At 35.3% G+C, this 16317-nt stretch overlaps 1 protein-coding gene across 1 annotated transcript in view; it reads left to right on the top strand.

Moving 5' to 3' along the window:
- Window positions 1–10680, top strand: part of SLC25A48 (solute carrier family 25 member 48) — a 56382-nt gene extending 45702 nt beyond the window's left edge. Inside the window, exons 7-8 of the mRNA XM_020991406.1 lie at window positions 553–713; window positions 10228–10680. Of these exons, the coding sequence (XP_020847065.1) occupies window positions 553–675 (123 nt within the window). The 3' untranslated portion in view covers window positions 676–713; window positions 10228–10680. The remainder of the gene's footprint in view (window positions 1–552; window positions 714–10227) is intronic.
- Window positions 10681–16317: the final 5637 nt, after the last annotated feature.

The raw sequence follows: 16317 nt of genomic DNA, 5'->3' as shown, positions 1-16317 counted from the left end.
CTGTACATGTACAATCATATTAAGTGTATTTCCATATCCTAGTGCTTTTTTCACTCTTCACTACTTTAGGGTAGAAAACATCCTCCTCCCTCTCCCCCCCACCCTGCTTTTGTCCATTGAAGGAGATTAAGGAACAATATAAAAGAATTCATTGAGGTGCAAAAACAAAACAAAACTAATTCATTTTTTTTCTTGTGCTCAACTCTCCTGTCTTTAAAACTTTGAAAAACACAAATTCCTATTCAATAGATAGCCTTCTTAGAAGTCAATAGCTCTAGAAGTGACCTTAGCAGCCATGGAGTCCTCATTGATCACCTTTGATAATAGAGTGCTCGATGAAATAAGAAACTGGGGAAAATGAATTAAACCCTCCCAGGTCCTAAAAAAAGTAAAATCTTACCATGTTGTATCTGTCTCATTGTGTTACTTTGTATGTTTATGAGAATGGGTTGTGGGAATGCAAATGTAAAAAGTATGCATAAGTAAAATATTTTGTCAAAATAACATTGGGATGTATAAGCTATGAAATAACTTGATTCTCTTCCTGCAAAGGTGTTTTTCAAAGGATTTACAGTGAACACCATCCGGGGGTTCCCAGTGAGTGCCACCATGTTTCTTGGATATGAACTTTCACTCCAGATATTGAGGGGAAACCAAACAGTGACAAATCCCTGAGTTCCAGATCAACTTTGTTCTTCCCCATTTCCTCATTTGTAAGTGTCTATCTTAGAGAGGGAAGACTTCCTAAGATGGGAGGTGGGGGCGGGAATGACAAATCATCTTTGTCTTCCTAACATTGACTATTTGGTGTGGGAATTATGACTGGAGTCATCATATAAAAGCACCATTCAGTACCTATCTGTGCACAGTGGTGTGCTAGATACTAACAAGATATAACCCAGTCACAGTGTCCCCTTTCTTTAACTTTACACCTTTGAAGAAGGTTCAGAAAGCTGTGCTTAGAACATCTGAGAGGAATGGGTTGAAAACTTTCTTCGCTCTTACTTCCCACTTCTTTTTTCTTCTCTCCTTTTTCTTTTCTTTTTCCTTTATCTTGTGACTCCACTTTTTCTATACTGTCTTTTTCTTCTCTTGATTAGGTTTAGCTGGTCTTAATGCAATTTGAAAAATATTTAAGTGCTTTCTACTTATACCCCACATACCAGGCAGAGGGTGCTCACAAAAGTGGGGAGGGGAGAGAGAGACAGAGACAGAGACAGAGAGACACAGAGATAGAGACAGAGACAGAGACACACAGACAGAAAGAGAGACACAGACAGAGAGACAGAGAGACAGAGGAAAGGGGAAGAAGGAGAGGGAGAGGGAGAGACCCTGCTCTCATTCTACTTGAGAGTGGTCACCAAAGATAATATGTTTAACATAGATATTGGAACTTAGGACTCAACTCAAATACCACCTCCTAGATATCCACGTCCCCCCAGCTTCTACGGCTTCTATATCATTTAAAGCCACATAATATATTTCCATTGGGCTGGAACCAGTTACCATATTTTACACAATTATACCTGAAGAGTGTGAATTTGGATACATGCAACTACTTCACAGGACATAGTTGTGTGTGCTTATGTGTCTGTGTATGAACACATATAAGTAAATACTCTATGTAGTATGCTATATAATATACACATATATAAATAAAATCTATACATGTGCATATATAGCTATCACATTTTATGTGTGTATATATGCACATATATACATACATATGCACAAGTTCTTTGATAGCAAGGATCATTTCATTTTTTGTCTCTGCATCCCTAGCACCCAGCACAGAGTCTGGCACACATTAGGTACTTAATAAATCCTTGTTTATTGATTAATTGACTAAATTAGGCACCAAATACCTCCTTCTACTCATATGTAAAATGAGCTGGAGAAGAAAATGGCAAACCATTCTAGTATCTTCACCAAGAAAACCCTAAATGGAAACATGAAGAGTTGGACACTACTGCATAATGACTGAAGAAAAACCTCCTTCTATGCCCATTGACTATTCTGAATTTCCTATGTAATATAATTAGGAGCATGGATCTGGACGTCAGAAAATCTGTGTTCTAGGCCACTATGTGACCTTAGGAAAGTTGTTTCATTCACTGATTCATTCAGCAAACATTTGCTAAATACCCATTCTATGAAGAGCATTATACTAGGTGCTGAGAGAGGTAAGTCATAGTCCTTGCTTTCATTGAACTGAGAGTCTGATAAGAGGATACACAAATAGATGACGAGAACTAGGACTTTAAGAGATAATAAGGTGCTATAGGAGGTTTTCAAATGGAGACAGGACATAATCAGATTTCTACATAAAAAACATTATTCTGGTAGCAGCATGAAGGACAGAGAGGAGTAGGGGAGAGCGTGGTTGTGGGAAGGCCAACAAAGAGAGAATCATAATCATTCAAACAGATGGTAATATCAGTGAAGCTTCTGTGTGTTTCAGTTTCATCATCTCTAAAATGAAGGAATCGGACAAGATTATCACCCAAATTCACATCACTAAAATTTTTATTCTTTAGAGATCCTTCTTACCATAAGGTTAGGTTATATAAATCATACCATATGGTAAGTTTATGTAAAAAAAGTTAAATAGAACTAAACAAGCAAACCTTAAATATATGGTAAAACATTAATTAAATGATTCCATTTAATCAAGGAATGGGTTATCTTCATTCACTGAAGCCCTTCCTCACCCAAACCATAAGAGTTAAAAATCCTTTTAGAATGTCTGAATCAATTTTTTTCTGCCTTCATGGCTGATTGATTTTGCACTGACCAAGATTCTTAGAAAAGATCATTATTCTGAATGTTAATGGGATTCTTGGACATTTTGGGTTCAAAAAAAGTTCTCAGCTGCCAGGAAGTATAGGAAGCATGAGCTGGATTCTCAGCCAATATAACACTTAAATTTTGAAGGAGGCAGTCATAGAAAGAAAGCTGGGCCAGGAATCAGAGTACCTAAATTCAAGACTTCCTCTGACACTTAGAAACTGACCTTAAGCAAATCACTTAACTTCTCAAAATCTAAATTTCCTCTTCTGCAAAATAGAAATAATACTACATGCACTTCCCTGGTGGTTGTGAAGAAGTGAACAAATGAATGCCTCTGTTATTATGATCATTGCACCTTTAAGACAGAGGTCCTGGGACTTGGACCCATTCTGCACTAAACATAGCACATGTCATAGGAGTGCAGATGACATGAAAGGAAGGGAGAGAATAAGCATTTCTATGTGCCTCCTATGTTCCAGGCACCGTGCTAAGCACTTTACAAATATTATCTCATTTGATCACTCACAATAAACTTTGTGAGGTAAGTGCTGTCATTATTCTCATTTTATATTTGAGGAAACTGAGGCAAACAGAAATTAAGTGACTTGAGGTCACACAGCCAGTAAGTGTCAGAATCTGAATTTTAACCCAGGTCTTCCTGACTTCAGGCCCAGCACTTTATTCACTGCATTACCAGCTACCTCTGGAAGGGATTGCAAACACAATGGAAAACAGGTTCAGGATCCAAGGGGATCATGGCAGGAGGGAGCCCTGGACTGACTTTCATAAGATGAAATCTAATAGGGTAAATTATAAAGTCTTACTTAGACTTGGACACAGAGTATCAACTTCACAGCTCCAAAATGATGCAATTGTGATTAGACAGTAGTCATTCTGAAAAAGATCTGGGTATTTTAGAGGTCTGCAAGCTCATCAAAAGTCAGTGTGACGTGGCATCCAAACAAGTCAATGCAATCTTGGGCTGCATTAGATGGGCACAGCTTCCAGCAATAGAGAGATGGTAATTCCTCTGTCTTCTGCCCTTGTCAAACCTGATCTGAAGTATTCTGTTCACTTCTGTATGCTATTTAAGAAGGATATTTATAAGCTGGAGAATGTCCAGAGGTGGGTAACTGAAGAAGCACCTTAAGTACATGATGTGGGAAGATCCGATGAAGAAACTGAGGACAACATTCAGGCAGGATAAGATAGCTGTGAAAGTCTACCATCTGGAGGAAGGATTTATGTTATTTTGTTTGGTCCCAGAGGACACAACCAGGAATAATGGATGAAAGTTGAAAATTGGTCAACTTTAGCTCAATGTCAGGAAAAATTTCATACTGTTAAAACTATCCAAAAGTGGAATGGGCTACTTTGAGAGATGATGGGATTGTGCTTAGAAATCTTCAGAGAGTGGAGGATCACTTGTTGAGAGTGTTGTAGTAACCCTTTAGGGTTAGTTTGCTCCTGAGGTCTCTTCCATTTCTCATATTCTGTGATTCTGGGTGTTTTGTTCTTGTTGTTTTAATTAAATGTGATGTTTTAGTTTACTTGCTTGTTATTTGATCTTTTTCATAAAACCATTGCAACAAAAAGTTATGGAAAATTCAAAGTTCTGGTTTATTGGTATTTTCATATTTTGTGTTGATCCCAGTGCAGCAATAAGAATTTAGAAACAATTTTATGTAACCCAATTTTGTTTTCCCAATATGCGTGGGGTAACATGGTGGCCTCAATGGTATATACCCAGGAATGGGAGTCAGGGTACCTAAGTTCAGATTGCTTCTATTATTTACCACCCATGTCACTTTGGGCTTATCTCTATCTTATCCCTTAATCTCTATAAGCCTCAGTTTCTTTACCTGTAAAACAAGGGAGTTGCTGTATGTAATAGGTTTCATAAGCAGTTTTCTTTTTCTATTCTACTTTGCATATAGAAATGCTTGTGAATCTGTGTGTTTGGGTGTAAGTCCAGAATTTTTAAAAAATTAAGTAAAATGAGGGGGGTTGGATGTGATAACCTGTTAGATTCCTTCCACAAATCTATGATCTTGTAATCCAATCCCGAACTGTTTCTAAAGGTGAGAAAGACAACAGATTTGTCACAGCACTCCCAGGTGACCACACACTTCTATATGTGGATACACTAGTCATTTACTTCTTCATTAGAAGGGAAGAAGTTGGCCGCAAAGTGGGAAATCATTTAGTTTTGTCATTAGAATCACAGAAAGCAGAATACAGTTTCTCTTTCAGAATAAGAGCTTTTGCCCCGTGATTTTTGCATGTGTAAGGCAATTGGGGTTAAGTGACTTGTCCAGAGTCACACAGCTAGTAAAGGTTATGTGTTTGAGTCCGGATTTGAACTTGGGTCCTCCTGACTCCAAAGACAGTGTTCTATCCACGGCCACCTAGCTGCCCCTTTCCCTGTGATTGACAAGTAGTCCTGAGGGCTTCCCGAACACCTTTTCAAGATGGTGTGGGGGGAGAGCAGGAGAACTGTGGCTTACTCAAAAGATCAAAGATTTATAGTTGAAAGGGACTTTGGAAGCCAATGAGTCCAAACTCTTCATTTTGTAGATGAAGAAACCTAGGTGGTCTTGTTGCTAGTCCAGCAAGCTGGAAAGCTCTGCAGGTTCAAAGTGATAGAACTTCATGTTCTGTTTTGGTCTGGGGTATTCCACTTCAGGCTTCCAACTCGACTGGAGGCTGGACCACTTTCCACTACTGGGGCTAGATCCATGCCACTGCTGCTTGCTCCTTGTTAGGCACACAGCCAAACCCAGCTATCACTCCTTGCACCAGGCCTTAGCTCTAAATATAGATTGCCCACCTTCAACCTGGAGTATGAGTGACAGAGCTTCCAACTGGAATCTGTTCTTACTCCTGCACAAGTTCAGACTCTTCTTTAGCAGATCTTGGATCTTTTCTTTCCCTGGTACATAGCCATAGGGAGACTGATGTTCATTCTCTCTGAAGGAGTGCCTTTCACACAACATTCCTGACTAGACTCAGTTCTTGGTCTCTGCAGACCTCTTTTATTCTCTGTCCTTTTGTGCTGACCTGGACTGGAAAAATGACCCACTCTGATCTTGTTCTTTACCTTTTCTAATCAGGACTTAGTCTGGTGTGTTTTCTAGATCATTGTGGAGTAGTTGTGAGAGGAGAGCTGAGTTGTACTACTCTTCCTATTCTGCCATCTTGGCTGGTCTCCGTTACCAAAAGCTATACTTACTGGAAGGTTGCATAGATAATGGATTAATACAGCACTAAATATATATATACACATATATATATGTATATATATGTATATATATACATATATATATATATATATGCCCAATATGCATAATATTTTAATACTTAAAGGAAAGGTAAACTAGCTAAAAGGAGAAATACACAGTAAAAGTATGACAGTAGGGGATCTCAACATACCCTTTTCAGACCTAGATAAATCTCACCCCAAAATAAACCATAAAGAAGTATGGACCTGAGTAGATTTTTAGAAAAAAATAATATTATAGCCTTATGATAATTATTGAAGGGGAATAGAAAAAGGTATATTTGTCATCTGTGCATGGTACCTTTACAAAAATTGACCATGTATTAAAACAAAAACCTTACAGACAAAAGCAGAAAAGTAGAATTATTGAACACATGTTTTATGAACTAAAATGCAAAAAAAAAAATCGGTTAAATAAAGAGCCACTGAAAAAAGAGACTAAATAACTTGAGCCTAAATGACCAATGGATCCAGGAACAAATCATATACACAATAAATAATTTCATGAAGATAATGACAACAATAACAACATACCAGAGTATTTGGAATGAAACTAAAGTAATCCTTAGAGGAAAATTTATATCTCTAAACAGTTTCAGCAACAAAAGAAGAAACAAATTAGCAAATTGGCCATACAATTGAAAAAATATACAGAACAATTAAAAAGCCCAATTAAACTTAATATAGAAATGTTGAAAAACAGAGAAGATAATAATAAGTTTGAAAGAAAAAAAATTGTTTAGTAAAATAAGAAACTATTTGGGAAAAACACAATAGAAGAGATGAATCATTAGCTAATTTGATATGAGAAAAGAAATAGAAAAACCAAATTAGATGAATTTACCTCCCAGTGAAGAAGAAATAAAGGAAATTATTAGAAACTATTTTGCCCAAATAGATCCTAATAAAACTGAACTCTCTAAGTGAAACAGATGAATACTTAAAAAAATCCCCAGTTTAACAGAGTAAGAAATAGAAGAATTAAATAACCCAGTCATGGAAAAAGAAATTGAACATTCCGTAAATGAAATCCCAAAAGGGAAATTAAAACAAAACAAAACAACCAGGACCAGATGGATTTGTAAGTGAATTCTATGAACATTCAAAGAACAGTTAATTCCAATATTGCATTTCCCAGAAAAAAAAATAGGAAAAAGAGGTCTTACCAAATTTCTTTTATGGTACAAATGTGGTCTTCATATCTAGGGAAACTCAAAACAGAGAAATAAAACTACACATCAACATCCTTGAAAAATTTAAATGATCAAAATATACTACGAAGCAATAATTTTCAAACAATCAGAAAACTGTAATGTAGTGAGGTTTTACCTCACAACCATCAGATTGGCAAAGTTAACAAAAATGGAAAATGACAAATTCTAGAGGGGCTGTGGCAGACAGACACATTTAAGCACTGGTGAAGCTATGAAAATGGTCAAGCCATTCTGGAAAGCAATTTGGAACTATTCCCTAAAAGTTATTAAATTCTTTATACCAAGTAATGTCATTGCTAGTTCTATACCTCAAAGAGGTTAAATAAAGAGGAAAAGATACATATTAACAACAATGTTTTAGCAGTTCTTTTTGTAGTAGCAAAAAACCTGGAAATGTAAAAAGTGCCCATCATTTGAGGAATGGCTGCACACAATGTAGTATATAAATGTGATGGAATACTATTATACTATAAGAAATGATGGAGAGGACAGTTTCAAAGAAAACCGGAGAAACTTGTATGTACTTATGCAGAGTGAAGTGAGCAGAAGCAGAAGAGAACAGTTTATATAATAACAACATTGTAAAGATGAATAACTTTGAAAGACAAGTCTGATCAATTCGGTGACCAACCACCATTCCAGATGACTTTTGTTGAAATGTACTACCCACCTTCTGACAGAAAAATTAGGAACTCAGTGTGTATATTGAGACATTTTTGGACATGATCATGAAGAATTTTTTTGGAGGGGAGAGGCTTGGCTATGTATATTTGTTACAAGGTCTTTATTTTTCTTTTTTTTGGTAGGGTTAACGTGGAGATGGGAGAAGGTAGATTTTTTTCTAATGTGAAAGTTTTTAGATTTTTTTTCCAATTACATGCAAAAACTATTTAATTTTTAAAAATTTCTTAGTTCCTAATGCTCTCCCTTCCTCCCTCCTTCTTTCCCTGCCCCCCTCCTTAAGGAAGGCAAGCACTTTGATACAGATTCTACATGTGCAGTCATGCAAAATATATTTCCACATTAGTCATGTTGCAAAAGAAAACACAGATCAAAAAAAAAAAAGAAAAGAAAAAGGAAGTTAATTTTAAAAAAAAGTATGCTTCAATCTGGATTCAGACTCCACCAGTTCTTTGTCTGGAGGTGGATAGCATTTTCCATCATAAGTCCTTCAGAATGGATCCTTATATTGCTGACAATAGCTAAGTCATTCATAGTTTGTCATTGCACAATATTACTGTTACTGTGTACCATGGTCTTCTGGTTCTCCTCACATCATTTTGCATCAGTCGATGTAAGTCTTTCTAGATTTGAGAAGGTAGATTTTTTTGTTAATTAATTTTTTAAATCAGTTTTTAAAAAAGAAGAGAAATAATCTGCATATGAAAAGAGTACAAGAAAAATAAACAGGAAATTTTTAAAACAGATTTAAACCTACTCTGGCTATCTTTGTTACACTCGATAAAACACTTTATTCACTAACAAAGCATGTTCTTTTAAGTGCTAGCAAGTTTATTGAGCAAACTTGAGTCCTTCACTACCTATAGTACTTTTATAAAAAATGCATTTTACTACATTGTCTACAATATAAAGTCAGTAGGTGACACAGTGGAGAGAATGCTGGGCCTGAAGTCAAGAAGACCAGAGTTCAAATCCAGTCATTTTTTGTATAATTCTGGGAAAGTTTGTTTAATATCTGTGTCCCTCAGTTTCCTCAATTGTAAAATCTGTATAATAATAGCACCTATCTCACAGTTTTGTGGTGAGGATAAATGAGATAATATTTGAAAAAGCACTTAGTACCATACATGGCACATAGTAGATGGTTAATAAATGGTTGATCTCTTCCCTTCTCCCTACAACTGCCAACCTTTATTCACTGAGCAAAGAAAACCTTTTAAAGAATGAACTTCAAGTTGTGTTTTCAATGATAAAAACTTTTGCTTATTTTCCTTAAAAATGAATCAATCAAACTTTTTTTCTTGGAAAAAACACATTTAAAATTTATATTTGAATAAATATTTATTGATACCTCATATCTTGCATTGTGCAACATATTCCTCACTTCTCCCTCTCCTAGAGACTCATTCCATAAGATTAAAAAAAATAGGCAATGACCGTTCAGCAAAACAGATAAAATATTTAAAAAGAGTCTGCTATATTAAATGCTTCATACCAGTACCTCCCCACCTCTGCAAAGAAGCGGGAATGAGATGCCTTCTCCTATATCTTCTTCGGGCCACTCCAGATCATTAGAATTTTGCAACTTTCAGTTTCAATTGTTTTATTTTTGATGTTCTTTCCAATTTTAGTGTACTTTACAATAGTCCTCACTGACTACTGTGAATCACTGGAAAGTGCTTTTGCTGCATTGTCTACAACTGTCACCTTTATTCCCTGCATATAAAAATAACTTAGCAGTCATTTTGCCTTCAGGCTGTGGCTTCACTAATGAAACTTGAACACTTTTTTTTTCTTTAAGAAATCAATCAAAACTTCTTTGTCTAGAAAAAAATCTATATTTTAATTTTATAATAGTTTTTGAAAGTTTGTTTCCTTAGTCAAGAAATTTTATGCTAATACAACCAATGTGTGCATTTAGTAAAATGATGCCAGTTGAAAGAAGAAATAAAGAAAAAAAGAAATGGAATAAATTGGTCATGAAAATGTCCATTTTGGAATTTAAGATCAGAAATCTGGAGTTGGAAGGGATCTCAGAGGCCATTTAATCCTTATCTTAGAGTTGAAAAACCTGAGGCCCAGGTATAGTAAGTGACTTGCCCAAGGTCATACAGTGTCAGAGGCTGGATACGAATGTAGGTCCTTTAAGTCTTTCCACCATGCACTTTTCTTTTTCAAAAAGAAGAAATTAAAAAGATTCCCCACTGAATTGTTATCTGTTTTTTCTTTTTCATCTCCTTCTTACTCCCCTTTTTTTTTCAGGAGTGATTTTACCTGAGAAAGACTTTTTATTCTCCTGAGGCAACTCTCAGACTGTCCTCTGAAACTGGAGACTGGAGAATTGTTTCATGGAACACACTTGCTCAGCTGAAGACTAGCTCCCTCCTGACTTGCATCTTTGTACCTTTCATGCCTTCAGAGAAGAGACTCAGCAAATCAGCCCTTTAATGACTCTTTGTTCGCAAAATCTAAGAACCTCAATCATTAGTCCCTTGGCTGGAGTCAGGGAATGCAAGACGTGGTCAATGGAACACCTCTCCTTCACTCTGAACGAAAGTATTATTGACATTTACTCTGCATCTGATGTGGTCACTGGGTTAAATATAGGTTCACTATATGGTGGACCTGGTTCACTATAACCTTCTTAAATTCTTTTGTCTTTTTGTGGACTTTGAAGTTGTCACTAAGTTTTGGAATAAAACATTTAAAATTCTACCCAGATTATTTCTTTGTAATGCACATAGTTGCATATATTTTTTTCTAGAATCTAAGAATCCTAGAGCAATGATTGCTTTCCTTAGAGCCTGGATCATGTGACTGTAGCTAGAGAGCTAAAAAGGATTCTGGGATCATAAATTCACTGACCCAGAGCTGAAAGGGACCTTAAAGTTCATCAAATCCAACCCCCTCATTTTACCCTTGAAGAACGCGAGGCACGAAAGGTTATATGACTTGCCCAGAATCTCACAGTGTCTGAGACAGGCTTCAAACTTAGGTCTTCCTGATTCCAGAGCCAGTGATCTTCCCATTATACTAAAATAACTTTGAAGATAGTTGTGAGCCCAAGAAAGAACCACTTTAAGGCAACCAATAATAAAGGTTGCTAATAACTCACTCATTTTGCTTCTTGGTTGCCTTTGCTTGGTTTGGGTTGGGGGTAGACTTATGAATTTCTTTCATGAAGCTTTTAATATAATATTCATATGCCATTGATTCACTGCCAGGACTAACCATACCTTTATTATAAAAATGATGACTGTTGAGGGCATTGCAGAAAATCTCTCGTACCCTTTCCCCCTTAAAATTAGCATTGAAAGGGAAAAAAAAACTTTCCTCAGCTTAAAAAGATGTCCAGGAAGATATTCTGAGCTTTGATAGGCTGAAGGGTAACGATCACACTCTCTAGGCCTTCTGTTTGTGTTGATAAACAAGAAAATATTTTGCTGTGTCCTTAGTTCATTACCTCAAACTCAGTTTCTTTCTCAACATGGATATGAAGCCAATTTGGTAATTTGCATAGATGCTTTAGCATTAGAGAAGCTGTTAGAAACTTGCAAGTATTTGTGACCTTGGCTTTTGAGATTCTCATACCTCCTTCACTCTCCCTTGGTTTACTTAAGTGATTCTAAAGAACTATTCAAAAACCGTTGTTGACAGTACCTATGAATGGAGGCCAAACTTTTGGTAAAATGGAATTCTAGCTGAAAGTAAATATATGAGCCCTTTGGTTCTGGGCTCTAGAACAGCTCTTTGCCTTTATTTTTTCAATCCCTCAGACAAGAAGAGGACTAGATCTGCTTTCTCCACTATATTCCAATCTCAGGGACTTTTTTATTTGTTTTATTCTGGATCATGCCCCAGAAGTTCTGTAGCAGTAATCATTAAATCAATCAATTAGCTTTATTAAATGCCTACTACATGCCAGTCACTGTGCTAAGTGATGGGCAAAAACCAGTTGCTGCTCTCAGTGAATTCACAATCTAGTAAGGGAGATAATATACAAACAACAAATTCATATATGAATACAATAGGTACAGAATAAATTGGGGGTACTTTCACAGAGAAGCCACTAAAATTAAGGACTAGAAAAGATTTCTTGCAGAAGGTAGGGCTTTAGCTGAGACTTAAAGGAGGCTGTGTGAAGAAGGATGTGAGGAGGCTGAGATGAGGAAGGAGAGCATTCCAGACATGGTGGATAGTCTGTGAAAACACTTGGAGTTATGAGATGGAGATTAATGTTTGCAGAAGAGCAAGGAGGCCAATATCACTAGATCAAAGAGTATGTGGAAGGGAGTAAGGTATAAGAACAACTGAAAGGTAAAAAGGAGCCAGATTACAAATGGCACTGAAAGTCAAACAGAGAATTTTATAAATGATTCTGGAAGGGATAGCAAGCCACTGGAGTTTATTGAGTAGGGAAGTGTTGTAGTCAGACCTGCACCATAAGAAGATCCATTTGAGTACTATAGGAAATGATGAGCAGACAGATTTCGGAAACACTTGGAAAGACTTACTTGAACTGATGCATAACCAAGAGAACATTGTCCACAGTGACAGTAACATTGTGTGATAATCAACTATGAATGACTTAGCTCCTCCAGCAATACAATGATCCACGATAATTCCAAAGGACTCCTGGTGGAAAATACTATCTACATCCAGAGAAGAACTGATGGAGTCTGAATGCAGGTTGAAGCTTACTATTTTCACTTTCTTTATTTTTTAGTGTTTTTTTTTCCTTTTGGTCTTTCTTCTTTCAAAACATGATTAATATGGAAATATATTTTACATGATTGCACATATAAAACTTATATCAAATTACTTACCATTCTGGGAAGGGGGAGGGAGGCAGAAAAATTTGGAACTCAAAATTTTGTAAAAATGAATGTTAAAATGTTTATTTACACATAATTGAAAAAATGAAAGAAAAAAAGGATCAATTTGATAGCTGAGTGGAGGATGGTTTGGAGTGTGGAGAGATTTGAGGCAGGAAGACCAACCAGCAAGCTATTGCAATAGTCTGGGCATGAGATAATGAGGTCCTGGACCAGGGTGGTAGAAATATCAGAAAGAGAAGTGAGTATATATAAGTGATGTTTTGAAGGTAGAAATGGCAAGCAACTCTCTCAGATTATAAATTGCATAACAGTGGCTCATTTGTATTAGGAGAGGCAGTTTGCAGGTCAGGAGTTCCCTATACCAATCAAATCCCAAATCTGGATCAAAACAACAAAAAGACATCATGCAGGATGGCTAGGTGGTATTTGTCATCCATTATACATGACTAACCCACTTCCTTTTCTGGTGACAAATACGCTTGTAGAGTTCTCATGCCACTTGTCGCACGTGTGCCGTTATTGGTACTGTTTTGATATGTCTGATCACATAAGGAGTAGTGTCAGGGGTGAGTTTTGAACTCAGGTTATCTGACTCTACAGTCAATGTTCTTTCTACTATGGCATGCTGCTTCTTATTTCGTGATTTGCAGCCGTGGAGTATCATTAGGAGAATATTGGTGTTAAAGTTAACGATTGCTTCCACAAGAAACAACTTGGTATCACTCAAAGTACTATATAATTTTTGAAATACAATCTAGTCAGTGCCCTTTTCTTATTCAATTCTGAGACCACTGATCAAATGCTATATCCGTTCAAGATGCACACACACACACACACACACACACACACACACACACACACACATACATACACTACTAGAAAACTTCAGTTTGTTGAAAGGTATCATAGATAATGAATCAATATCAACATTTAGCAAAAATGCATCAAATAGTATGGCATGTTAATACTTACAGCAAAAGCTAAATGAATTAAAAGGAGAAATAGTACAAATAGTGGGGATAATAGGGACCTCAATGTACCCTTTCAGATATAGAGAAATCTATCCAAAAGAATAAATAATAAAGAAGTTATGAACCCAAGTAGAATTTTAGAAAAGTTAGATATGGAGATATCAGGTAACTACTGAATGGGAATAAGAAAGAGAACAGACACACATCCACACACACTAGTTTAGTATATAAGGTACTAAAGTTACTTTCAAAGATACCATATGTGCTAGTAGGTTTTTTTGTGTACGTGTATGTAGATATACGATTTATATATATATATATATATATATATATATATATATATATATATATATACACATATATATTGTACATATATTATTCTGTTTCAAAGGTACCATGTGCAATAAGGAATATATTTCAATATTATATATTGTTATATATTCACATATTTATTATATTTATGTGTAATAACATATAAAAATATAATATTTATATGTTTTATATATATATTCCTTACTGTGCATATTAACATTTCAAAAATTGACTATGTGTTAGGGCATTAAATCCCCATAAAACTGCAAAAAATGAGAAGTATTAAATATTTTATGTAAGGATCATTGAAGAAACTATTAAAATTAATTAGAGCTTAATCAACTAAAGCCTAAAGAATTGGTGAGTCAAACAAATCATAAAATCAATAGATAATTTCATTAAAGATAATAACAACAATGATACAACATATGAAAATTTGGGGAATGTAGTTATGGTGGTACTTAGGAGAAATTTATATCTCCAAACACTGTCATCAACAAAATAGAGAAAGAACAAATCAACAAATTGGGCATGCAACAGGAAAAAATGACTAGAAAGCCAACAGTTTAAAAAAAAAAGCCTGAAAATCAAAGCATACATTAATAAAATTGAAAGCACCCAAAATTTGAATTAATAAATAAAATTAAAGGCTGTTTTGTAAAAATAAATAATTAAAAGAGATAAACCATTAGCTAATTTTATTTTAAAAAGAAAAAGCAAAACCTAATTACCAGTTTTTTAAAGACGAAAATGTTCACAATAAATTCTCAATAAATTAATAAGAAATAAAGGAAATTGCTAGAAAATATTTTGCCCAGTTATATTCTAATAAAACAGACACACTAAATGAAATGGATGAATTTTTGTTGTTGTTGTTGATTCTTTTCAGATGTGTCCAACTCTTCATGATCACATGTTTGCTTGGCAAAAATAGTGGAATAGGTCGTCATTTCCTTCTCCAGCTCATTTTATAGCTGAGAAACTGGGACAAACAGGATTATGTGACTTGCCCAGGGTCACACAGCTAATAACTGCTTGAGTCCAGATTCAGACTCATGAATTTGGGTCTTCCTAATAAATTTTTAAAAGCTGTTGCACAAACAATACAATACAACTAAGATTAGAAAAGAAACAACTCGGAGGCTGGTGTGGGGTCGATTTTTGCAGTAAGTTTCTCTGCTAAAAGCCTGGTTTTTCAAGATACATAAACAGATTCAAATTTATAAGAGCAAGAGCCTCTTTGATAATTGGTCTAAAGCAAATCCCAAAAGTATTTGTTTTGTGAAATTTGGGTTCAGTCAAAGAGCTACATTTGAGGATCACATGTGACTTTGAGGTCACGTCCCCCACTCCTGGTCTAAAGGTATGAATAGGCCATTCTCAAGAATCGCAGGTTTTCAATAGCCTTATGAAAAAATGTTCCAAATAACTAGTAGACAAATGCAAATTAGAGTAATTCCAAGATTTTATCTCACACTTATCAGATAACGAAAGATACAAAAATTTAAAAAAATGATAACTGTTAAAGAGACTGTGGGAAGACAGACTTAGACTAAAGTATGTGTGGTAGAGCTGTGACTTTATTCAGCCATTTTGTAAAGCTATCTGCAATCATGCATAGAAAGTTACCACTACCAGGTCTATACCCCAGAGAGATCAAAGAAAGAAAAAAAGTCATATATGTAAATATACACACGCACACATTCACATTGACTTATATACACATATGTGTATGTGCGTGTGTGTGTGTGTATATATATATATATATACATATATATATATATATATATATATATACACATATATATACACATGTATATGTAAATGCCTGTATATGTAATTTATAGAAACTCTCTTTGCAGAGGCAAAGAACTGGGAACTAAAACTAAGGGGTTTTCCACTTCCTAGGAAATGGTTGAGAAAATTGTCATATATGAATATAATGGAATAATATTATGCTGTAATACATGAGCAAGATGATACGGAAAGACCTGTTTGAACAGATGCAGAGAGAAGTTCCCAGCAAAGCTCCTGGTACACAGTAGGCACTTAATGCAAATCAATTGACTAGCTCACTGAAGTAGGTAGAAACAGAAGAAATATTTATATTATAACATCAATATTATAACAACAATTATAAAAGAATTAAGAAGTCTAATCATCTGATTCTAGAACATTGATGAGAAGAATTCTTCCCACCTCGTAACAGAAAGATGCTACACTAATATATA

Source organism: Phascolarctos cinereus, unplaced genomic scaffold (genome assembly GCF_003287225.1).
Source record: "Phascolarctos cinereus isolate Bilbo 61053 unplaced genomic scaffold, phaCin_HiC Scaffold_2;HRSCAF=192, whole genome shotgun sequence".
NCBI lineage: Eukaryota > Metazoa > Chordata > Mammalia > Diprotodontia > Phascolarctidae > Phascolarctos > Phascolarctos cinereus.
This window is presented reverse-complemented; position numbering and strand designations above follow the sequence as displayed.